Below are 25,617 nucleotides of genomic sequence, written 5' to 3'. Positions count from 1 at the left end.
TTTTAAAGAGCCCCAAACTGCTCCCCAGCCTAACAGGCTGGCGTCAGTAATCACAATCACCCAGGAAGGTCTCAGGAAGCAAGTGCCCCTTGACAGATGTCCCTGTGAAATCCACTATGAGAGAGAGTCTCTTGTTAGGGGATCCAGATCTATACTCTGTGATAAATTGGAATGGTCTCTGTTCCATTGACGGAGCATGCATAGTTGCTGTGATTTTCGATAGAACCGAGCAAATGGAATGATGTCCATGGAAGCAACCATCAGATCAATCACCTCCATGCATTGAGCCGCTGATGGATGAATAGCAGACTGGAGAGAAAGACACAAAGCAAGAAGTTTGGATCTTCTGACATCCATCAGGAAAATCTTTATGGTCAGGGAATCGTCTAGGTAAGCTGCCACCACAATTCCCTGAAATCTGCCCACCGCCAAAAGGGCCCCCAGAACCTTTGTGAATATTCTAGGACCCGTGACAAGACCGAACGGAAGAGAAACAGACTGGAAGTGCTTGTCCAAAAAGGCAAATTTAAAAAACTGGTGATGATCCCTGTAAATGGGAACATAAAGATACACATCCTTCAGGTCTATGGTCGTCGTGAACTGACCTTCCGGAACCAATGGAAGAATGGAATGAATAGTTTCCATCTTGAAGGACAGAACCCTTAGGAATTTGTTGAGGCACTTTAGGTCTAGCATGGGATGAAAAGTTCCCTCCTTTTTGGGAACCACAAATAGATTTGAATAGAATCCTTAACCCTGTTTCTCTGCAGGAACAGAAACAATTACTCCCAAGGAGGATAGGTCTTCTACGCAGTTTAAGAATGCCTCGCTCTTTACCTGGTTTGTGGATAGCCTTGACAGGAGAAATCTGCCCCTTGGAGGGCAAGACTTGAATCCTATTCTGTAACCACGGGATACTATGTCCACAGTCCACGGATCTGGGACATTGTGTATCCAAGCTTGCTGAAAGAGAGAAAGCCTGCCCCCCACTTGATCCAAAATTGGATCGGGGGCAGACCCTTCATGCTGATTTAGAATCAGTGGAAGGCTTCTTGTTTTGCTTCCCCTTATTCCATAAGGCTGACTGGACCTCCATGAGGTCTTGGATTGCTCTGGTTTGGAAGAAGGAGGAGGAAGACTTCTGTCCTTTAAAGTTACGAAAGAAGCAAAAATTAGAATTCTGGCGACCCTTAGGTCTATTTCTTCTTGTCCTGAGGTAGTAAAGATTCCTTTCCACCTTTAATTTCGGAAATGATTTCCGCCAGACCAGGACCAAATAAAGTTTTACCTTTATAAGGTAAAGACAAAAGCTTGGCCTTTGAAGTCACATCAGCCGATCAAGATTTTGCCACAGAGCTCTGCGTGCTAGAACAGTAAAGCTAGACATCTTAGCTCCCAGTCTAATTACCTGCATGTTGGCATCGCAGATAAAGGTATTGGCCAGTTTAAGAGCTTTGATCTTATCTTGGATCTCCTCTATTGTAGTCTCTTCTTATATAACCAATAAGATGCTGCTGCCGCAACCGTAGCAATACTTGCCGCAGGTTGCCACTGTAATCCTTGATGGATGTACATCTTCTTTAAGTAAGCCTCTAGCTTCTTATCCATAGGATCCTTAAAAGAACTATCCACTATAGGAATGGTAGTTCTTTTGGCTAGAGTAGAGATAGTTCCTTCTACTTTAGGCACAGTGCTCCAAGAGTCACGAATGGAGTCCGCAACAGGAAACATTTTTAAAAACAGTGGAAGGGAAAAAAGGAACCACTGGCGTATCCCATTCCTGAGCTATAATTTCAGACATCTTGTCTGGAACAGGAAAAATATCCACAGATGAGGGAGAATCATAAACTCTTAAGTTTAGTGGACTCTTTAGGGTTGACAGCAAACAAAGGTTTAGAGTCATTTAAAGTAGCTAGAACCTCCTACAAAATTAAACAGATGTTCAAGCTTAAATCTGAAATTAACTTCTTCAGATTCCCCATCATGTCAAAGTCTGAGATTTCACCTTCAGAAGCTACTGAAGTATCCTCCTCATCAGACATTTCAGAAAGGTTGACCAGAGCTGACTTAGAAGGGGCAGAAACCTTACTAGTAGAAACATGTTTAGATTTCCTCTTACGCTTACCTGAAGTAGGGAAAGCGGATAAAGCTGCAGACACTGCAGAAGTTATCTGCGCAGCAAAATCTCCAGGCAAATAAACACCCCCAGGAGGTTGAGAGAAACCGCAAGGCACTGCATGTGAAACAACCATAGCTTGAGATGTTTGAGGAGAAAGCTGAGGCATATCCTGAACAGCATTATTCTGAGAGACATAAGGCTCAGAAGTGAGTCATTTATCTTTAAATTGTAAGGTCTTAGATAAGCAAGTGGAACAAAATTACTCAGGAGGTACAACCTGAGTCTCCAGACAAAGAAAACATTTGTTAAAAATAATGGATTAACTATGGTCTGAATCCATTTTAAAATATATAAAATATGAGAATTATTTAACACCAGTGCAGTAAAAATAAAGCACACACACCTCTTAACATACAAAAAGGAAAAACGTTTTTATTTTAGAAAAAACTTCCTCACACCTCTATACCTCAGGCTGAGCTGAGGAGTCTTACCACACCGAGACCGTAGTCGCTCAAGAAAAACAGCAAGTAATATCCGATTAGATCCGCTATCAGTAGGATGCCAGATTAGCAAAGTTCAGCGATCCAACCGAAGCCGGCACAGAGATAGGCATCAAGATAGCAAGATGTCTAACTCGCTCCACATAATAAAGACGGAAGAGAGGCGGGCCACGTGATCAGACTAAAAAAGAAAACTGTCACTGTAAAAGTGCACGTTTCTGTCCAACCTGCATAAAACTAAAGTACACCGCTCTACATCTCATAATAATAAAGAAATATCCTATGGTTCCAAAATTTCCCCATCAGCCAGTCTCTCCACAAACAAACTAAGGGTAAACATTATTAACCCCTTTTTAATATATGCCAGTGCCTGCCAAACTGCAAGGTCTTGTTCCATGAAATAATTCACTAGAGGAATTAACCTCCAAAGTGCTGTCCTTCAATACCTAGAAGGCAAATGCACTTACCTGTGGATCCAGCTGCAGGGCAGGAACAGCTTCTTAGGTGTGATAGATACTCCACTCCCTATCAGGGACCTAAAGAAAAAGAAAGAGCAGAGTAACCAACCCTGGCTTTCTATGAAGGGGTAGCAATAATGTTAGAAATAAAGCAAAGACAACCTCGCCGCTTTCTAACTTCTAATAGCCACCATTACTCTTACTAAAGAGATTGACATGGACACAGCATAACCCCAATCCTTGCTTGCAGGGAAAAGTACCCATAAAAGGATTAAATATCTTCAGACACCATCTTCGCACATCCTCTATTGACAAAGGCAAAGAGAATGACTGGGGATTATGGGTAAGGGAAATTACACTTAACAGCTTTGCTGGGGTGCTCTTTGCCTCCTCCTGCTGGCCAGAAGTTGAATATCCCACTAGTAATTGGAATTAAGTCGTGGACTCTTCATGCCATAAGAAAGAAATTGTCATTTAGAGCATATTTTTTTTTTGCAGAAACTGGTCAAGATGCAGTGTTTTCAGACCTCGAATAATGCAAAGAAAACAAATTCATATTCTTTTTTAACCCCTTAGTGACCAGACCATTTTTCAATTTTCTTACCTTTGGGACCAGGCTTTTTTTTTACATTTCTGCGGTGTTTGTGTTTAGCTGTAAATTTCCGCTTACTCATTTACTGTACCCACACATTAATTTACCGTTTTTCTCGCCATTAAATGGACTTTCTAAAAATACCATTATTTTCATCATATCTTATAATTTACTATAAAAAAAAATATGAAAAAATTGAAAAAAAATAAACACACTTTTTCTAACTTACCCCCAAAATATGTTACACATCTACAACCACCAAAAAACAACCATGCTAAATAGTTTCTAAATGTTGTCCTGAGTTTAGAAATACCCAATGTTTACATGTTTTGCTTTTTTTTTTTGCAAGTTATAGGTCAATAGGTACAAGTAGCACTTTGCTATTCCCAAACCATTTTTTTTCTTCAAAATTAGCGATAGTTAAATTGTAACACTGATATCTGTCAGGAATCCCTGAATAACCCTTCACATGTATATATTTATTTTAGTAGACAACCCAAAGTATTGATCTAGGCCCATTTTGGTATATTTCATGCCACCATTTCATCACCAAATGTGATCAAAAAAAAAAAATTGTTAACTTTTTCACAAACTTTAGGTTTCTCATTGAAATTATTTACAAACAGCTTGTGCAATTATGGCACAAATGGTTGTAAATGCTTCTCTGGGATCCCCTTTGTTCAGAAATAGACATATATGGCTTTGGCATTGCATTTTTGTAATGTAATTTTGTAAATTCCGCTGCGCACAACACTTGCATTATGCCCAGCAGTGAAGTTAATTAGGTAGCTTCTAGGGTTAATTTTAGCTTTAGTGTAAAGATAAGCCTCCCACCTGAAACATCCAACCCCCTGATCCCTCCCAGACCCCCCTCAAACAGCTCTCTTCCCTCCCCACCTCACAATTGTCACCGCCATCTTAAGTACTGGAAGAAAGTCTGCCAGTACTAAAATAAAAGGATAACAGAATTTATGTTTACCTGATAAATTTCTTTCTCCAACGGTGTGTCCGGTCCACGGCGTCATCCTTACTTGTGGGATATTCTCTTCCCCAACAGGAAATGGCAAAGAGCCCAGCAAAGCTGGTCACATGATCCCTCCTAGGCTCCGCCTACCCCAGTCATTCGACCGACGTTAAGGAGGAATATTTGCATAGGAGAAACCATATGGTACCGTGGTGACTGTAGTTAAAGAAAATAAATTATCAGACCTGATTAAAAAACCAGGGCGGGCCGTGGACCGGACACACCGTTGGAGAAAGAAATTTATCAGGTAAACATAAATTCTGTTTTCTCCAACATAGGTGTGTCCGGTCCACGGCGTCATCCTTACTTGTGGGAACCAATACCAAAGCTTTAGGACACGGATGAAGGGAGGGAGCAAATCAGGTCACCTAAATGGAAGGCACCACGGCTTGCAAAACCTTTCTCCCAAAAATAGCCTCAGAAGAAGCAAAAGTATCAAACTTGTAAAATTTGGTAAAAGTGTGCAGTGAAGACCAAGTCGCTGCCCTACATATCTGATCAACAGAAGCCTCGTTCTTGAAGGCCCATGTGGAAGCCACAGCCCTAGTGGAATGAGCTGTGATTCTTTCGGGAAGCTGCCGTCCGGCAGTCTCGTAAGCCAATCTGATGATGCTTTTAATCCAAAAAGAGAGAGAGGTAGAAGTTGCTTTTTGACCTCTCCTTTTACCTGAATAAACAACAAACAAGGAAGATGTTTGTCTAAAATCCTTTGTAGCATCTAAATAGAATTTTAGAGCGCGAACAACATCCAAATTGTGCAACAAACGTTCCTTCTTTGAAACTGGTTTTGGACACAGAGAAGGTACGATAATCTCCTGGTTAATGTTTTTGTTAGAAACAACTTTTGGAAGAAAACCAGGTTTAGTACGTAAAACCACCTTATCTGCATGGAACACCAGATAAGGAGGAGAACACTGCAGAGCAGATAATTCTGAGACTCTTCTAGCAGAAGAAATCGCAACTAAAAACAGTTAAACACTAAAAAACTCTAAGCCATCTCCGTGGAGATGTAGCCTGTACAACGGCAAAGAGAATGACTGGGGTAGGCGGAGCCTAGGAGGGATCATGTGACCAGCTTTGCTGGGCTCTTTGCCATTTCCTGTTGGGGAAGAGAATATCCCACAAGTAAGGATGACGCCGTGGACCGGACACACCTATGTTGGAGAAATATATTTATATATAGATATATATATATATATATATATATATATATATATATATTGCAGTGATGGATTCCCCCTTAGCCCCCAGCCTCCCTGATCCCCCCCATACAGCTCTCTAACCCTCCCCCTCTACCTATTTTCCACCATCTTGTCTGCCAGTACCCAGTATCCTCAAAAACAATGGCTTATTTTATAATATAAAAAAAAAAATCCCAATTTTACATAGTGTAGCTGTCCCCCCTCAACACCCACCCCTTCCCCGATCCCTTTATAAACAATTTCCCTCTATTTCCCTCTCCCTCAACCAGCAAGGACAGGATCAGGAAGTCACACCAACTATGGGCCGTTCACCTGCCTCCCTGCTACGGCTCCCACCCACCAATGATCTGGCCGATGCAGAGAGGGCCACAGAGTGGCTCTTTGCATCAGTGGCTAAAAAACAAAAAACACAACATAATTTATGTAAGAACTTACCTGATAAATTAATTTCTTTCATATTGGCAAGAGTCCATGAGATAGTGACGTATGGGATATACAATCCTACCAGGAGGGGCAAAGTTTCCCAAACCTCAAAATGCCTATAAATACACCCCTCACCACACCCACAATTCAGTTTAACGAATAGCCAAGTAGTGGGGTGATAAAATAAGGAGTAAAAAAGGCATACAAAAAGAAGAACTGGAAATAAAATTGTTCTTTTTATACAAAAATCATATCCACCATAAAAAAGGGTGGGCCTCATGGACTCTTGCCAATATGAAAGAAATTAATTTATCAGGTAAGAGTCCTTGAGCTAGTGACGTATGGGATAGAAATACCCAAGATGTGGGAGACCACAGAAGAGTCAATATAAAGGGAGGGATAAAATAAAAACAGCTATTTCTGCTGAAAAAAAATGAAATCCACAAAAAAATTCTCTTATAAAAAAGTCTCTTATAAATTTCACATAAATTTCAATAAAAAACCCTTAAATCATAAGCAGAAAAATCATACTGAAACAGCAGCCTGAAGAACTTTTATTTACCAAAGACTGCTTCAGAAGAAGCAAATACATCAAAATGGTAAAATTTAGTAAATGTATGCAAAGAAGACCAAGTTGCTGCTTTGCAAATCTGATCAACCAAAGCTTCATTCTTAAAAGCCCAAGAAGTGGCAACTGATCTTGTAGAATAAGCTAAAAAATAAAAATAGTGAATATAAGGAAGATTAGCAATGTTTCTGTGAAATAAAACAGAAAGAGCAGAGATTTGTCCCTTCAAAGTATTTGCAGACAAACCTTTATCCAAACCATCCTGAAGAAACTGTAAAATTCTAGGAATTCTAAAAGAATGCCAAGAGAATTTATGTGAAAAACACCATGAAATATAGGTTTTCCAAACCCGATAATAAATCTTTCTTGAAACATAGTATTAATCACCGAGTCAGAGAAACCTCTATGACTAAGCACTAAGCGTTCTATTTCCATACCTTCAAATTTAGCGATTTGAGATCCTGATGGAAAAACGGCCCTTGAGACACAAGGTCTGGCCTTAAAGGAAGTGGCCAAGGTTGACAACTGGACATCCGGACAAGGTCCACATACCAAAACCTGTAAGGCCATGCTGGTGCTATCAGAAACACATGCGATTGTTCCAATATGATCTTGGAGATCACCCTTGGAAAGAGAACTAGAGGCGGAAATATGTAAGCAGGTTGGTAAAACCAAGGAACTGCTAACGCATCCACCATCTCCGCCTGAGGATCCCTGGACCTGGAAATGTACCTGGGAAGCTTCTTGTTTAGATGGGAAGCCATCAGATCTATTTCGGGGAGACCCCACATATGTACAATCTGACAAAATACATCTGGATGGAGAGACCACTCCCCTGGATGTAAAGACTGACGACTGAGATAATCCGCTTCCCAATTGTCTACACCTGGAATATGTATCGCAGAAATTAGACAGCAGTTGGATTCCGCCCAAGAAAGTATTCGAGATACTTCTTTCATCGCTAAAGGACTGCGAGCCCCCCCCTGATGATTGACATATGCCACAATTGTGATATTGTCTGTCTGAAAACAAATGAATAATTCTCTCTTTAATAGTGGAAAAGCCTGAAGAGCCCTGAAAATAGCACAGAGTTCTAAAATATTGATTGGTAACCTTGACTCTTGAGGATTCCAAACTCCTTGTGCTGTCAGAGACCCCCAGGCAGCTCCCCAACCTGTGAGACTTGCATCTGTTGAAATCACAGTCCAGGCAGGACGAACAAAAGAGGCCCCTTGAATAATCCGATGATGGACTAACCACCAGGACAGAGAGAGTTGAATGTTGGGATTTAAGTATATCAACTATGATATCCGAGTATAATCCCTGCACCATTGATTCAGCATGCAAAGCTGCAGATGTCTCATATGAAAACGAGCAAAGGGGATTGCGTCCGATGCTGCAGTCATGAGACCTAAAACTTCCATGTCCATAGCCAATGAAGGGAATGATCAAGACTCAAGGTTTCGACAGGCAGAAACCAATTTCATTCGTCTCTTGTCTGTTAAAGACAAAGTCATGGACCCTGAATCTATCTGGAAACCGAAAAAGGTGACCCTTGTCTGAGGAATCAAGAAACTCTTTGGAAAATTGATCCTCCAACCAGGTCTACGAAGAAACAACACAAATGGATTTGTGTGAGATTCTGCTAAATAAAAAGATTGAGCCAGTACCAAGATATCGTTCAAATAAGGAAACACTGCAATATCCTGCTCTCTGATTACAGATAGAAGGGCACAGAGAACCTTTGAAAATATTCTTGGAGCTGTTGCTAGGCCAAATGGAAGAGCAACAAACTGGTAATGCTTGTCTAGAAAAGAGAATCTCAGAAACCGATCTGGATGAATCGGAATATGAAGATACGCATCCTGTAAGTCTATTGAGGACATGTAATGACCTTGCTGAACAAAAGGCAGAATAGTCCTTATAGTCACCATCTTGAAGGTTTGGACTCTTACAAAATTATTCAAAAACTTTAGATCCAGAACTGGTCTGAAAGAATTTTTCTTCTTCAGGACAATGAATAGATTTGAATAAAAACCCAGACCCTGTTTCAGAATTGGAACTGGTACAATCATTTCTGAAAGCTCTAGATCTGAAACACATTTCAGAAAAACCTGAGCTTTCACAGGATTTGTTGGAACGTGAGAGAGAAAAAAATCTTCTCACAGGAGGTCTTATTCTGAAACCTATTTAATACCCCTGGGAGAAAATATTCTGAACCCAATGATTCTGAATGGAACCTGCCCAAACATCTTGAAATAATTTCAATCGGCCCCCACCAGTAAAACTGGATCGAGGGCCACACCTTCATGCAGTCTTGGGGGCTGGCTTTGGTTTCTTGTAATGTTGTCGGTCATTACAAATTTCATCAGTATTATGAGAAGTTTTAAAAGACCTTTTACTTTTATTTGAAGGCGGTATAGCAGCCATAGCCTTCTGTATCACATCAGCAATATAATTTTTCATATCAACAGGGATATCATGTATATTGAGACATCTTGTAAAATGTAAGAGAGTCCATGAGCTAGTGACGTATGGGATATACAATCCTACCAGGAGGGGCAAAGTTTCCCAAACCTCAAAATGCCTATAAATACACCCCTCACCACACCCACAATTCAGTTTAACGAATAGCCAAGTAGTGGGGTGATAAAGAAAGGAGTAAAAAGCATCAACAAAGGAATTTGGAAATAATTGTGCTTTATACAAAAAACCACCATAAAAAAGGGTGGGCCTCATGGACTCTTGCCAATATGAAAGAAATTAATTTATCAGGCAAGTTCTTACATAAATTATGTTTTCTTTCATGTAATTGGCAAGAGCCCATGAGCTAGTGACGTATGGGATAGCAATACCCAAGATGTGGAACTCCACACAAGAGTCACTAGAGAGGGAGGGACAAAATAAAAACAGCCATTTTTCGCTGAAAAAAATAATCTACAACCCAAAATATAAGTTAATGCTCATGAAATGAAAAGAAAAAACTTAAAACATAAGCAGAAGAATCAAACTGAAACAGCTGCCTGAAGAACTTTTCTACAAAAAACTGCTTCAGAAGAAGCGAATACATCAAAACGGTAGAATTTAGTAAATGAATGCAAAAGAAGACCAGGTTGCTGCTTTACAAATCTGATCAACTGAAGCTTCATTCTTAAAAGCCCACAAAGTGGAGACTGATCTAGTAGAATGAGCTGTAACTCTCTGAGGCGGGGCTTGACCCAACTCCAAATAAGCTTGATGAATCAAAAGCTTTAACCACGATGCCAAGGAAACGGCAGAAGCCTTCTGACCTTTTCTAGAACCAGAAAAGATAACAAATAGACTATAAGTCTTCCTGAAATCTTTAGTAGCTTCAACATAATATTCCAAAGAATATAGAGATCTTTCAAGAGTATTCTTGAGATTAGGACACAAGGAAGGAACAACAATTTCCCTACTAATGTTGTTAGAATTCACAACCTTAGGAAGAAATTTAAACAAAGTCCGCAAAACAGCCTTATCCTGATGGAAAATCAGAAAAAGGAGACTCACAAGAGAGAGCAGACAATTCAGAAACTCTTCTAGCAGAAGAGATGGCCAAAAGGAACAATGTAAGGATTTCTCCAAAGAATTCTTAGGATTAGGAAACAAGGAAGGGACAACAATTTCTCTATTAATGTTGTTAGAATTCACAACCTTAGGTAAGAATTTAAATGAAGTACGTAAAACCGCCTTATCCTGATGAAAAATCAGAAAAGGAGAGATTCACAAGAAAGAACAGAAAATTCAGAAACTCTTCTAGCAGACGAAATGGTTAAAAGGAACAACACTTTCTAAGAAAGTAGTTTAAATGTCCAAAGAATGCATAGGCTCAAATGGAGGAGCCTGTAAAGCCTTCAAAACCAAGTTAAGACTCCAAGGAGGAGAGATTGATTTAATGACAGGCTTGATACGAACCAAAGCCTGTACAAAACAGTGAATATCAGGAAGTTTAGCAATCTTTCTGTGAAATAAGACAGAAAGAGCAGAGATTTGTCCCTTCAAGGAACGTGCAGACAAACCCTTATCCAAACCATCCTGAAGAAACTGTAAAATTCTAGAAATTCTGAAAGAATGCCAAGAGAATTTATGTGAAGAACACCATGAAATATAAGTCTTCCAAACTAGATAATAAATCTTGCTAGCAACAGATTTACGAGCCTGTAACATAGTATTAATCACGGAGTCAGAAAAACCTCTATGACTAAGCGTTCAATTTCCATACCTTCAAATTTAATGATTTGAAATCCTGATGGAAAAACGGACCTTGAGACAGAAGGTCCAGCCTTAATGGAAGAGGCCAAGGTTGGCAACTGGACATCCGAACAAGATTCGCATACCAAAACCTGTGAGGCCATGCTGGAGCTACCAGCAATACAAACGACTGTTCCATGATGATTTTGGAAATCATTCTTGGAAGAAGAACTAGAGGCAGGAAAATATAAGCAGGTTGGTAACACCAAGGAAGTGTCAACGCATCCACTGCTTCCGCCTGAAGATCCCTGGACCTAGACAGGTACCTGGGAAGTTTCTTGTTTAGATGAGAAGCCATCAGATCTATTTCTGGAAGACCCCGCATCTGAACAATCTGAGAAAACACATCTGGATTGAGGGATCACTCCCCAGGATGTAAAGTCTGACGGCTGAGATAATCCGCTTCCCAATTGTCTACACCTGGGATATGTACCGCAGAAATTAGACAAGAGCTGGATTCCGCCAAGGAAAGTATTAGAGATACTTCTTTCATAGCTAGGGGACTGTGAGTCCCATCCTGATGATTGACATATGTGACAGCTGTGATATTGTCTGTCTGAAAGCAAATGAACGGTTCTCTCTTCAACAGAGGCCAAACCTGAAGAGCCCTGAAAATTGCACGGAGTTCCAAAATATTTATTGGTAATCTCGCCTCTAGAGATTTCCAAACCCCTTGTGCTGTCAGAGATCCCCAAACAGCTCCCCAACCTGAAAGACTCGCATCTGTTATAATCACAGTCCAGGTTGGACGAACCAGAGGCCCCAAGAATTATACAATGGTGATCTAACCACCAAGTCAGAGATAGTCTAACATTGGGATTTAAGGATATTAATTGTGATATCCTTGTATAATCCCTGCATCATTGATTCAGCATACAAAGCTGGAGAGGTCTCAAGAAAACGAGCAAAGGGGATCGCGTCCGATGCTGCAGTCATGAGACCTAAAACTTCCATGCAAAAAGGTACTAAAGGGAATTATGTTCCGACAAGCGGAAACCAATTTTAATCGTCTCTTGTCTGTTAGAGACAGAGTTATGGACACTGAATCTATCTGAAAACCTAAAAAGGTGACCCTTGTCTGAGGAATAAAGGAACTTTTTGGTAAATTGATCCCCCAACCATGTCTTTGAAGAAACAACACTAGTTGATTTGTGTGAGATTCTGCAGAATGTAAAGACTGAGCTAGTACCAAGATATTGTCCAAATAAGGAAACACCGCAATACCCCGTTCTCTGATTACCGAGTAGGGCACCGAGAACCTTTGAAAAGATTCTTGGAGCTGTCGCTAGGCCAAAAGGAAGAGAGACAAATGGTTAATGCTTGTCTAGAAAAGAGAATCTCAGGAACTGATAATGATCTGGATGAATCGGAATATGAAGATATGCATCCTGTAAGTCTATTGTGGACATATAATGCCCTTGCTGAACAAAAGGCAGAATAGTCCTTATAGTCACCATTTTGAAAGTTGGTACTCTTACATAACTATTCAAAATTTTCAGATCCAGAACTGGCCTGAATGAATTTTCTTTCTTTGGGACAATGAATAGGTTTGAATAAAACCTCAGACCCCGTTCCTGAAACGGAACTGGCATTTATACCCCTGATAACTCCAGGTCTGAAACACACTTCAGGAAAGCCTGAGCCTTTACTGGGTTTGCTAGAATTCGCGAGAGAAAAAAAATCTTCTCACAGGCGGTCTTACTCTGAATCCTATTCTGTACCCCTGAGAGACAATACTTTGAATCCATTGATTTTGAACCGAATTGGTCCAAACATCTTTGAAAAATCTTAATCTGCCCCCTACCAGCTGAGCTGGAATGAGGGCCGCACCTTCATGCAGACTTGGGAGCTGGCTTTGATCTCTTAAATGGCTTGGATTTATTCAAATTTGAGGAAGGCTTCCAATTAGAAACAGATTCCTTGGGGGAAGGATTAGGTTTCTGTTCCTTATTTTGTCAAAAGGAAAGAAAACAGTTAGAAGCTTTAGATTTACCCTTGGGTCTTTTATCCTGAGGCAAAAAAACTCCCTTCCCCCCAGTGACAGTTGAAATGATTGAATCCAACTGAGAACCAAATAACTTACTACCTTGGAAAGAAAGCGATAGCAATCTGGACTTAGAAGCCATATCAGCATTCCAAGATTTAAGCCACAAAGCTCTTCTAGCTAAAACAGCTAAAGACACAGATTTAACATCAATTTTGAGGATATAAAAAATGGCATCACAAATAAAATTATTAGCATGTTGAATCAAGTTAACAATGCTAGACAATTCAGGATCTAATACTTGTTGCGCTAAAGTCTCCAACCAAAAAGTTGAAGCAGCTGCAACATCAGCCAAAGAAATTGCAGGCCTGAGAAGATGACCTGAATATAAATAGGCTTTTCTTAGATAAGATTCAAGTTTCCTATCTAAAGGATCTTTAAAAGAAGTACTATCTTCCGTAGGAATAGTAGTACGTTTAGCAAGAGTAGAGATAGCCCCATCAACTTTGGGGATCTTTTCTCAAAACTCTAAAGTAACTGCTGGCAAAGGATACCATTTTTTTTAACCTTGAAGAAGGAATAAAAGAAGTGCCAGGCCTATTCCATTCCTTAGAAATCATATCAGAAATAGCATCATGAACTGGAAAAACCTATGGAGTAACCACAGGAGGTTTATAAACAGAACTTAAACGTTAGCTAGTTTTAATATCAAGAGGACTAGTTTCCTCCATATCCAATGTAATCAACACCTCTTTTAACAAAGAACGAATATTCTCCATTTTAAATAAATAAGATTTGTCAGTGTCAATATCTGAGGTAGAATCTTCTGAACCAGATAGATCCTCATCAGAGCAGGATAATTCAGCATGTTGCCGGTCATTTGAAATTTCATCAACTTTATGAGAAGTTTTAAAAACAAAATTTATGCTTACCTGATGAATTTCTCTCTCTTGTGGTGTATCCAGTCCACGGGTTCATCCATTACTTGTGGGATATTCTCCTTCCCAACAGGAAGTTGCAAGAGGACACCCACAGCAGAGCCGTCTATATAGCTCCTCCCCTAACTGCCACCCCCAGTCATTCGACCGAAGACAAGCAAGAAAAAGGAGAAACTATAGGGTGCAGTGGTGACTGTAGTTTAAAAATAAAAAACACCTGCCTTAAAGTGACAGGGCGGGCCGTGGACTGGATACACCACAAGAGAAAGAAATTTATCAGGTAAGCATAAATTTAGTTTTCTCTTGTAAGGTGTATCCAGTCCACGGGTTCATCCATTACTTGTGGGATACCAATACCAAAGCTTTAGGACACGGATGAAGGGAGGGACAAGGCAGGAACTTAAACGGAAGGCACCACTGCCTGCAAGACCTTTCTCCCAAAAATAGCCTCCGAGGAAGCAAAAGTATCAAATTTGTAGAATTTAGAAAAAGTATGAAGCGAAGACCAAGTCGCCGCCTTACAAATCTGTTCAACAGAGGCCTCATTTTTAAAAGCCCATGTGGAAGCTACCGCTCTAGTGGAATGAGCTGTAATACTTTGAGGAGGCTGCTGGCCAGCAGTCTCATAAGCTAAACGGATTATGCTTCTCAGCCAAAAAGAAAGAGAAGATGCCGAAGCCTTTTGGCCTCTCCTCTGTCCAGAGTAGACAACAAACAATGCAGATGTTTGACGAAAATCCTTAGTAGCTTGCAAATAAAACTTTAAAGCACGAACCACGTCAAGATTGTGTAATAGACGTTCCTTCTTTGAAGAAGGATTAGGACACAGTGACGGAACAACAATCTCCTGATTGATATTCTTATTAGATACCACCTTAGGAAGAAACCCAGGTTTGGTACGCAAAACTACCTTATCTGCATGGAAGATGAGATAAGGAGAATCACACTATAAGGCAGATAACTCTGAAACTCTTCGAGCCGAAGAGATAGCTACCAAAAACAGAACTTTCCAAGATAAAAGCTTGATATCTATGGAATGCAGAGGTTCAAACGGAACCCCTTAAAGAACTTTAAGAACTAAATTTAAACTCCATGGTGGAGCAACAGGTTTAAACACAGGCTTGATTCTAACTAAAGCCTGACAAAACGCCTGGAACATCTGCCAGACGCTTGTGCAGAAGAATAGACAGAGCAGAAATCTGTCCCTTTAAGGAACTAAGTCACCACATATCTCTAGCTACTTCCCTTGTCGAGAGTTGCAAGAGAATGACTGGGGGTCGCAGTTAGGGGAGGAGATATATAGACAGCTCTGCTGTGGGTGTCCTCTTGCAACTTCCTGTTGGGAAAGAGAATATCCCACAAGTAATGGATGAACCCGTGGACTGGATACACCTTACAAGAGAAAGACCTTTTACGTTTATTAGAAGGCGGGATGGCAGACAAAGCCTTCTGAATAGAATCAGAAATACATTCTTTTAAATTTACAGGTATATCTTGTGGATTAGATGTTGAGGGAACAGCAACAGGTAATGAACTACTACTGATAGATACATTCTCTGCATGTAAAAGTTTATCATGACAACTATTACAAACCACAGCTGGAGAAATAACCTCCACAAGTTTACAACAAATGCACTTAGCTTTGGTAGAACTGTTATCATGCGGCAGAGTTCCAACAGCGATTTCTGAGACAGGATCAGATTGAGACATCTTGCAAATGTAAGAGAAAAAAATAACATATAAAGCAAAATGATCAATTTCCTTATATGGCAGTTTCAGGAATGGGAAAAAAATGCAAACAGCATAGCCCTCTGATAGAGAAAAAGGCAAGAGGCATATAGGAATGGGGTCTTAAATAATGACAAATTTTTGGCGCCAAGTATGACGCACACAAACAGAAAAATATTTTGTGGCGCCAAAAACGTCTGGAAATGACACACACGTGTCACAGATGATGCAACCTTGTGAAAGACTCGGCATCAACTAAGACGCTGGAAATTACGAATTTGCGTCAACGAACGTAACTTTGCGCCAAAAAAAATTGCACCAAGTATGACGCAATAAACTTTGGCATTTTGCGCCCTTGCGAGCCTAATTCTGCCCGCGAATTTAAAAGATAGTCAATTTGAAAAAAGAAACTAAACCCCAGGTAAGAAATACATTTTCCTAAAAAATGCATTTCCCAGATATGAAACTGACAGTCTGAAAACGGAAATATACTGAAAACCTGAATCATGGCAAATATAAGTACAATACATATATTTAGAACTTTATATAAATACATAAAGTGCCAAACCATAGCTGAGAGTGTCTTAAGTAATGAAAACATACTTACCAAAAGACACCCATCCACATATAGCAGATAGCCAAACCAGTACTGAAACGGTTAACAGTAGAGGTAATGGAATATGAGAGTATGTCGTCGATCTGAAAAGGGAGGTAGGAGATGAATCTCTACAACCGATAAAAGAGAACCTATGAAATAGATCCCCGTGAGGAAAACCATTGCATTCAATAGGTGATACTCCCTTCACATCCCTCTGACATTCATTGTACTCTGAGAGGAATCGGGCTTCAAAATGCTGAGAAGCGCATATCAACGTAGAAATCTTAGCACAAACTTACTTCACCACCTCCATAGGAGGCAAAGTTTGTAAAACTGATTCTCATAATGAAACTGCTGGACTGCAAAGGGAAATACACATAGACCTGACTCATGGCAAATATAAGTAAAATACATATATTTAAAACTTTACATTAATACATAAAGCGCCAAACCATAGCTGAGAGTGTCTTAAAATAATGATACATACTTACCGAAAGACACCGATCCACATATAGCAGATAGCCAAACCAGTAATGAAAGCTATCAGCAGAGGTAATGGTATATAAGAGTATATTGTCGATCTGAAAATAGAGGTAGGAGATGAATCCCTACGACCGATAACAGAGAACCCTTGAAAAGATTTCCCGTGAGGAAAACCATAAAATTAAACAGGCGATACTCTCTTCACATCCCTCTGACAAAACACTGTACTTTGAGAGGAATTGGGCTTCAGAATGCTTAGAAGCGCTTATCATAGAAGAAATCATAAAAATGAAGCACAAACTTCACCATAGGAGGCAAAGTTTGTAAAACTGAATTGTGGGTGTGGTGAGGGGTGTATTTATAGGCATTTTGATGTTTGGGAAACTTTGCCCCTCCTGGTAGGATTGTATATCCCATACGTCACTAGCTCATGGACTCTTGCCAATTACATGAAAGCAAAACGTATTCCAGTGATGCCTCAATATCAAGGCATCACTGCAATACCTTTAAAGCCTCTAGAAGTGATCACGATTGCTTCCACCGTTTGAAACACCAGAGGACGTGTCAGGCACATCCTTGGTCATTAACTGACACCCAATGGAGGACATTCCTGACATGTCCTTGGTCGTTAAGGGGTTAAAGAAGACAAATGAATGTTTTAACTTGGCAACAGTTCAAAAACCAATATTTGGTGGAATAACCCTGATTTTCAATAACAGGTTTCATGTGTCTTGGCATGCTCTCCAGCAGTCTCACATTCACGTCTGAGGAAGGGGGAATTTTTGTCCCTGAAACGTCACTACATAAGTAAAGAGATTTCAAAAGACCAGAGAGTGCAAGCCGGTGTTTATTACATACATTACACACACACTATATAGTAACACAAAAAAAATGTAATCTGTATTTCACATCTGCTAGGCCTTAAAAGCACCAAGCTAGCTAAATTTTAGGTGTGGCAGGTAGAGACTGGTGAGGGGGGAAGGGGAGGCAACCATGGATGTCTCAGGGACACTAAACCTTGGCTCTAAAGCCTCATTTTAATGCGCTAGTTGCTTCCTGGCGCCTGGGTTTGTCAAGCCCTGATAAAACCTAAAACTGAATTGTTTTGTAAACTCTTCTTAGATATCAAGATACATTAACATGCAGCTTGTATTTAATGTCCCTTTAACTTTATATCCTAATAATGAATGATCTGATAAGATAGAGGCATTTATTACTGCATGCACATTTCATCCTAACCTAAATTCCTCCAGAGTGCCCTAAACAAACCTAAAACTCCTCATTATAAATGAGGGTTTTATTAGCACACTAGTACCATTTTGTATAAATGCACACATAGCATATTTGCGATTTTACATAAATGTTGGGCCCGCTATGGTTCCTTGTTAAATGTCTTGGTTGCAGCGTCAATTAGAGAAGTATGGTGCTGCAACAGAGAAAGATCCAGTAACTGTTGAATCTCATGAATGCACCAGAAATGCATTTGCAAATGAACTATTATGTGCTCACACCCAATAAAAGGTACACATTTTGTGTTTTTCCAGGGACAATCACACAATGGAAATGAAGATAACTGTAAGAGAGTTCCAGACTTCTGTAGATATATAAACAGTGTCATAAAAGAACAGAGCATGCAAAATATGTATATCATGCATTTACAAAATATTGTATATAAACAAATGTTGCTGTCTTTGCGACATTTAGTAATTCAAGTACACTGAAGGCAAGTAGCAAAAAGACATCCTGCAAAATACATTTTTAATAAAGTAAAGTCAAAATTAAACAAACTGATTTGCTAGAGGGTGGGATTTTAGGCAACTTTCCAGATTACTTCTATCATCAATCTTGCTTTGTTCTCTTGGTATCCTTAGATAAAGAGTAATCCTAGCTGAGCTCAGGAACATGCATGTGTCTTTAGCCATCTTGCAGGGGTGTTTGCAGCAATGCTTATAGCAATTTTATACATAGTTGCAAAAACTGCTGTCATAGTCTGCTAAAGACATGTGCACACTTCTAAGGTCTACTTGTCAACAAAGGATGCAAAAAGAACAAAGCAAACATGATAATAGAAGTAAATTGGAAATTGGTTTAAAACTATTTAATTGTGACTTTACTGTCACATTAAGGATTTGCAAAGTTTAGATACATTTTTTATTTAAAAAGAAAACAAAAACCATTAGGTAGTTTTCTGTGGCATTTTAAGGTATGAATAGTTTTCTACTCAGGCTTACCAGAAAAATATTTTCTTCACATCATATCTACTTATAATGTAATTTGGAAAGGACAGTGTTTAACAAGGGTATTTGAAGAATAGTTGCCCTAAAAAAATACCTTCTGGTCCAAAGAAAGCACCACACTGTGCGCAGAAGAAATGCTCAGGGTGCCACGTCCGATCTAAGGCAGTTACCACTTTCTGAGAATCAAATAAATAAAAATAGATTAGCCAATAGAAGAATGCAATATTGCGCCCTCCCTTTCCTAGTGCCTCTCACGTCCATTTATCAAATCACTTACATCCAGGATGGGCCCATTGCAGTAATAACAGCGAGGGGAGAACAGGTTGTGGTAATCCTTTTCACAATACGGCTGGCCATCTCTCTCAAAAAAGTTGCGTGATCCAATCTCCTCTTGGCAGTGCGTGCACACAAAGTGTTCAGGGTGCCAGGTCTTTCCCATCGCCGTGACTACCTACAGAGAAAAAGAAAGAAAAAAAGTCAAATATATAGAGAAAATCAGATCTAGTCAGATAAAAAAAAAAAAAAGTCAACCCATCAAGCCTATTTTTTTTCTGTAGTGTAAGCTCACTTAATTCTTTGAATAGCCCTATGCATATCACATTCATTACTAAATTCCTTCTTAAGTGATGTATATTGGGTGACGTTCCCAGGCTAAGCTTCACATGCATGCACCAACTCATACATATTTTACTTACTACTCCTAACTAATGCAGAATAATAATTGACATGCATTTCATGAACAAGCTGCCGTTTTCTAAAACCAGAGTCAGGCATTTACCTGACCAGCAATCGGTTTCTTGCAAGCACCACATACACCCTTAGCCACTGTCGCCACACCCAATTTATTGAGGTCAGACTGCAAACTGCCCAACATGTTGTCCAGCTGACTGCCTGGTTTGGGAGCACCAGTAGGAGGCGAGTTGCTCACAGACTTTCCCTGGGCCATGAACTGAAAGAAAAGAAAATGAAAATCAGATCTAATTTGGAAACAGGAATTCAATGTATGAGTGAACTTTATAGGTTTAAGCAGAATTTTTTTTAGCAGGGAGGAGATGTCTCTTAGGCATACACATACTACTTTTCATTTAGTGGTTTGAGTACAAATACTTTAGTGATATAGATCAAGAATATACCCCTGTAATGCTCACAATATCCTCATGTACTGGGGGCCTTTCATTTGACGCAGCCATGTATTTGGCGGAGTCGGCAGGGGTCTCACTGTCAGACATCAAATCCTTGCTTTCAGGTAGGTGCCATGAGGGGGCAGTATTGATGGAACCAACTGGCTGCAGACCAGCACAAGGAGAGATACATTAGATTATCATCATAATCATGTAGCATGCAAAAACCACACCACAAAGAGCTACATCTGCACAGTGACCAGAGACATGCTGCTTAATTATACTTAAGGATCAACAGATGTTTAATTTCAGTCAGCTGATCGAGAAAAACAAAATATGCTTGACTGAAGCAACAGGCACAAAAGAAAACCTGTGCATTAAAAAAATGTATACTAACACTGCACTCTAAGTCTCTAGAACTCCGAAACACTGCACACAATTCAGAGAAAAACCTGCCTTATCAGTAAAGTATGGGTTTGGTGGAGGCCGAGCAGCAAATACAGGGGAGCTTCTAGAGGTCAGTGGGGAGATCATCTGCAAGAAGATCAAAACAAGTAAGAAATCTCATGTGTGACAAAGAGTCTCAAGGCCATCTATCACTAGGGAACTCATTGGAACATTGAAGCCCAGACAAGGGGAAAGTTTACATGCAGTACGCAGGAAACCTTAAACAAATAGTATCCAACACCTGATAATTTTACATATTGGTAATTAAAACATTTGTTGACAACACATCGGCTTTCTCAACCAGCAAACTCATTAATTAGGATAACAATAAAACATGAGAAAGTATCAAGGATAGATAGTGTTTAAACCAATTCCAACATGCTTTAGTACTAAGGAAAGTGCAAAGATCTAATAAAAATTCCCTGCCTGGATTGGTGGGAAAAGTGGATTGTCATCTGTTTGACAGCCAATGGAGACACATGTCTTTGGAAGAGGCAGAGATCTTATTGGAGAGAAAGGCAGCATCCGAGCTGAAGAAGTAATATGATTCTCCTGACAAGGAGGTAGAATGTCTTCTTGACAAATTGGGAAAGGCTTGGACAGATCCTGATAATCATCACTAAATCCTTTGCAAGGGGGAAGAGATTGAGGAGAAAATGAATTAAAAGTAGACGTGTTTAGTGGAGGGTGAAGTGGGTGTGGTAATGGTGGTGCCGGAGGTGGAAGAACAGGGGATGGTAGTGCAGGGGATGTAGCTTTCGAAGATACAAATTTTGTTCTCTCTATAGTGCTAGGTGGTGAAGCAGTGACAGAAAATACTTTTCTTGCAAGTTGAGGAGAATCTGGAGGTATAATTATCTAAAGAAAAGAAAAATGAAGAAAATAAACCTGTTTCATCCCACGTGTAATACAATCAAGGTCAGTCACCAAAATCTCATACACAGCCACACACAAATATATAAAAATGATACAGCCTAATAGACTAAAATAGGAATACAGTGAACATTTGATGGAACAGGATTGCTGCCATTTTTTTTTTTATAAATTATAACATTTTTGAAGGTTTTAAAATCAACATTGTCAAAAAAAAAATCAGTTTTGAAAAGTATATATATATATATATATATATATATATATATATATATATATATATATATATATATATATATATATATATATATATAGAGATATAGATATATGGATAGATAGAATACACACACACACACATATATATATATATCAATTTATGTAAGAACTTACCTGATAAATTAATTTCTTTCATATTGGCAAGAGTCCATGAGCTAGTGACATATGGGATATACAATCCTACCAGGAGGGGCAAAGTTTCCCAAACCTCAAAATGCCTATAAATGCACCCCTTACCACACCCACAATTCAGTTTAACGAATAGCCAAGCAGTGGGGTGATGAAGAAAGGAGTAGAAAGCATCAACAAAGGAAATTTGGAAATAATTGTGCTTTATACAAAAAATCATAACCACCATAAAAAGGGTGGGCCTCATGGACTCTTGCCAATATGAAAGAAATGAATTTATCAGGTAAATTCTTACATAAATTATGTTTTCTTTCATGTAATTGGCAAGAGTCCATGAGCTAGTGACGTATGGGATAGCAATACCCAAGATGTGGAGTCTTCCACTCAAGAGTCACTAGAGAGGGAGGGAATAAAAATAAAAACAGTCATATTCCACTGAAAAAAATTAATCCACAACCCAAAAAAATAAGTTTATTTTCATTTTTGAAAGAAAAAAAACTTAAATCAAAAGCAGAAGTATCAAACTGAAACAGCTGCCTGAAGAACTTTTCTACCAAAAACTGCTTCCGAAGAAGCAAATACATCAAAACGGTAGAATTTAGTAAATGTATGCAAAGAGGACCAAGTCGCCGCTTTGCAAATCTGATCAACTGAAGCTTCATTCTTAAAAGCCCAAGAAGTGGAGACTGATCTAGTAGAATGAGCTGTAATTCTCTGAGGCGGGGCCTGACCCGACTCCAAATAAGCTTGATGAATCAAAAGTTTCAACTAAGAAGCCAAGGAAATAGCAGAAGCCTTCTGACCTTTCCTAGGACCAGAAAATAAAACAAATAGACCGGAAGTCTCCCTGAAATCTTTAGTAGCTTCCACATAATATTTCAAAGCTCTTACCACATCCAAAGAATGTAAGAATCTCTCCAAAGAATTCTTAGGATTAGGACATAAGGAAGGGACAACAATTTCTCTACTAATGTTAGAATTCTCAACCTTAGGTAAAAATTAGTCCGCAAAACTGCCTTATCCTGATGAAAAATCAGAAAAGGAGACTCGCATGAAAGAGCAGATAGCTCAGAAACTCTTCTAGCAGAAGAGATAGCCAAAAGGAACAACACTTTACAAGAAAGTAGTTTAATGTCCAAAGAATGCATAGGCTCAAATGGAGGAGCCTGTAAAGCCTTCAGAACCAAATTAAGACTCCAAGGAGGAGAAATTGATTTAATGACAGGCTTAATACGAACTAAAGCCTGTACAAAACAGTGAATATCAGGAAGTATAGCAATCTTTCTGTGAAATAAAACAGAAAGAGCGGAGATTTGTCCTTTCAAGGAACTTGCAGACAAGCCTTTATCCAAACCATCCTGAAGGAACTGTAAAATTCTAAGAATTCTAAAAGAATGCCAGGAGAATTTATGAGAAGAACACCATGAAATGTAAGTCTTCTAAACTCTATAATAAATTTTCCTAGAGACAGATTTACGAGCTTGTAACATAGTATTAATCACTGAGTCAGAGAAACCTCTATGACTTAGAACTAAGCGTTCAATTTCCATACCTTCAAATTTAATGATTTGAGATCCTGATGGAAAAACGGACCTTGAGATAGTAGGTCCGGCCGTAACGGAAGTGGCCAAGGCGGGCAACTGGACATCCGCACCAGATCCGCATACCAAAACCTGTGTGGCCATGCTGGAGCCACCAGCAACACAAAAGACTGTTCCATAATGATTTTGGAGATCACTCTTGGAAGGAGAACTAGAGGCGGGAAGATGTAAGCAGGATGATAACACCAAGGAAGTGTCAGTGCATCCATTGCTTCCGCCTGAACATCCCTGGGCCTGGACAGGTATCTGGGAAGTTTCTTGTTTAGATGAGAGGCCATGAGATCTATCTCTGGAAGACCCCACATCTTAACAATCTGAGAAAACACATCTGGATGGAGAGATCACTCCTCTGGATGTAAAGTCTGGCGGCTGAGATAATCCGCCTCCCAATTGTCTACACCTGGGATATGCACCGCAGAGATTAGACAGGAGCTGGATTCTGCCCAAGCAAGTATCCGAGATACTTCTTTCATAGCTTGGGGACTGTGAGTCCCACCCTGATGATTGACATAATCCACAGTTGTGATGTTGTCTGTCTGAAAACAAATGAACGGTTCTCTCTTTAGCCGAGGCCAGAACTGAAGAGCCCTGAGAATTGCACAGAGTTCTAAAATATTTATTGGTAATCTCGCCTCTTGAGATTTCCAAACCCCTTGTGCTGTCAGAGATCCCCAAACAGCTCCCCAACCTGAAAGACTCGCATCTGTTGAGATCACAGTCCAGGTTGGCCGAACAAAAGAAGCCCCTTGAACCAAACGATGGTGATATATCCCCCATGTCAGAGTGTGTCGTACATTGGGATTCAAGGATATTAATTGTGATATCTTTCTATAATCACTGCACCATTAATTCAGCATGCAAAGCTGTAGAGGTCTCATGTAAAAACGAGCAAAGGGGATCGTGTCCGATGCTGCAGTCATGAGACCTAAAACTTCCATGCACATAGCCACTGAAGGGAATGACTGAGACTGAAGGTGCCGGCATGCTGCGACCAATTTTAAACGTCTCTTGTCTGTTAGAGACAGAGTCATGGACACTGAATCTATCTGGAAGCCTAAAAAGGTGACCCTTGTCTGAGGAATCAATGAACTCTTTGGTAAATTGATCCTCCAACCGAAGAAACAACACTAGTTGATTCGTGTGAGATTCTGCAGTATGTAAAGACTGAGCTAGTACCAAGATATCGTCCAAATAAGGAAACACCGCAATACCCTGTTCTCTGATTACAGATAATAGGGCACCCAGAACCTTTGAAAAGATTCTTGGAGCTGTTGCTAGGCCAAATGGAAGAGCAACAAATTGGTAATGCTTGTCTAGAAAAGAGAATCTTAGAAACTGATAGTGTTCTGGATGAATCGGAATATGAAGGTATGCATCCTGCAACTCTATTGTGGACATATAATGTCCTTGCTGAACAAAAGGCAGAATAGTCCTTATAGTCACCATCTTGAAAGTTGGTACTCTTACATAACGATTCAAAATTTTCAGATCCAGAACTGGTCTGAATAAATTTTCTTTCTTTGGTACAATGAATAGGTTTGAATAAAACCCCAAACCTTGTTCCTGAGGAGGAACTGGCATGATTACCCCTGAAGACTCCAGGTCTGAAACACACTTCAGAAAAGCCTGAGCTTTTACTGGATTTACAGGGATACGTGAGAGAAAAATATCTTCTCACAGGAGGTCTTACTTTGAATCCTATTCGATACCCTTGAGAGACAATGGTCTGAATCCAATGATTTTGGACAGATCTTATCCAAAAATCCTTGAAAAACCTCAATCTGCCCCCTACCAGCTGAGCTGGAATGAGGACCGCACCTTCATGCGGACTTAGGGGCTGACTTTGGTTTCCTAAATGGCTTGGATTTATTCCAATTTGAGGAAGGCTTCCAATTGGAAGCAGATTCCTTGGGAGGAGGATTGAGTTTTTGTTCCTTATTCTATTCCCTAGAAATCATATCAGAAATAGCCTCAGGAATAGGAAAAACCCCTGGGGAAACCACAGGAGGTTTAAAAACAGCAATTAAACGTTTATTAGACTGAACGT

General features: G+C 39.7%; 1 protein-coding gene across 4 annotated transcripts in view; it reads right to left on the bottom strand.

Annotated features, from left to right (window-relative positions):
• Positions 1-25,617, bottom strand: part of PXN (paxillin) — a 152,726-nt gene that overhangs the window by 10,136 nt on the left and 116,973 nt on the right. For 2 of the 4 annotated variants that reach the window (XM_053702055.1, XM_053702056.1), the window contains exons 9-14: positions 21,121-21,552; positions 20,700-20,781; positions 20,260-20,408; positions 19,905-20,075; positions 19,404-19,577; positions 19,221-19,302 (exon numbers count right to left, since the gene is read on the bottom strand). In XM_053702055.1, the coding sequence (XP_053558030.1) occupies positions 19,221-19,302; positions 19,404-19,577; positions 19,905-20,075; positions 20,260-20,408; positions 20,700-20,781; positions 21,121-21,552 (1,090 nt within the window). The remainder of the gene's footprint in view (positions 1-19,220; positions 19,303-19,403; positions 19,578-19,904; positions 20,076-20,259; positions 20,409-20,699; positions 20,782-21,120; positions 21,553-25,617) is intronic. The other 2 variants (XM_053702057.1, XM_053702058.1) reach the window with 2 other exon arrangements.

This window comes from Bombina bombina, chromosome 2 (assembly GCF_027579735.1).
Source record: "Bombina bombina isolate aBomBom1 chromosome 2, aBomBom1.pri, whole genome shotgun sequence".
Lineage (NCBI taxonomy): Eukaryota > Metazoa > Chordata > Amphibia > Anura > Bombinatoridae > Bombina > Bombina bombina.
The sequence above is the reverse complement of the archived record's forward strand: the minus strand, read 5'-3'. Positions and strand labels throughout refer to the sequence as shown.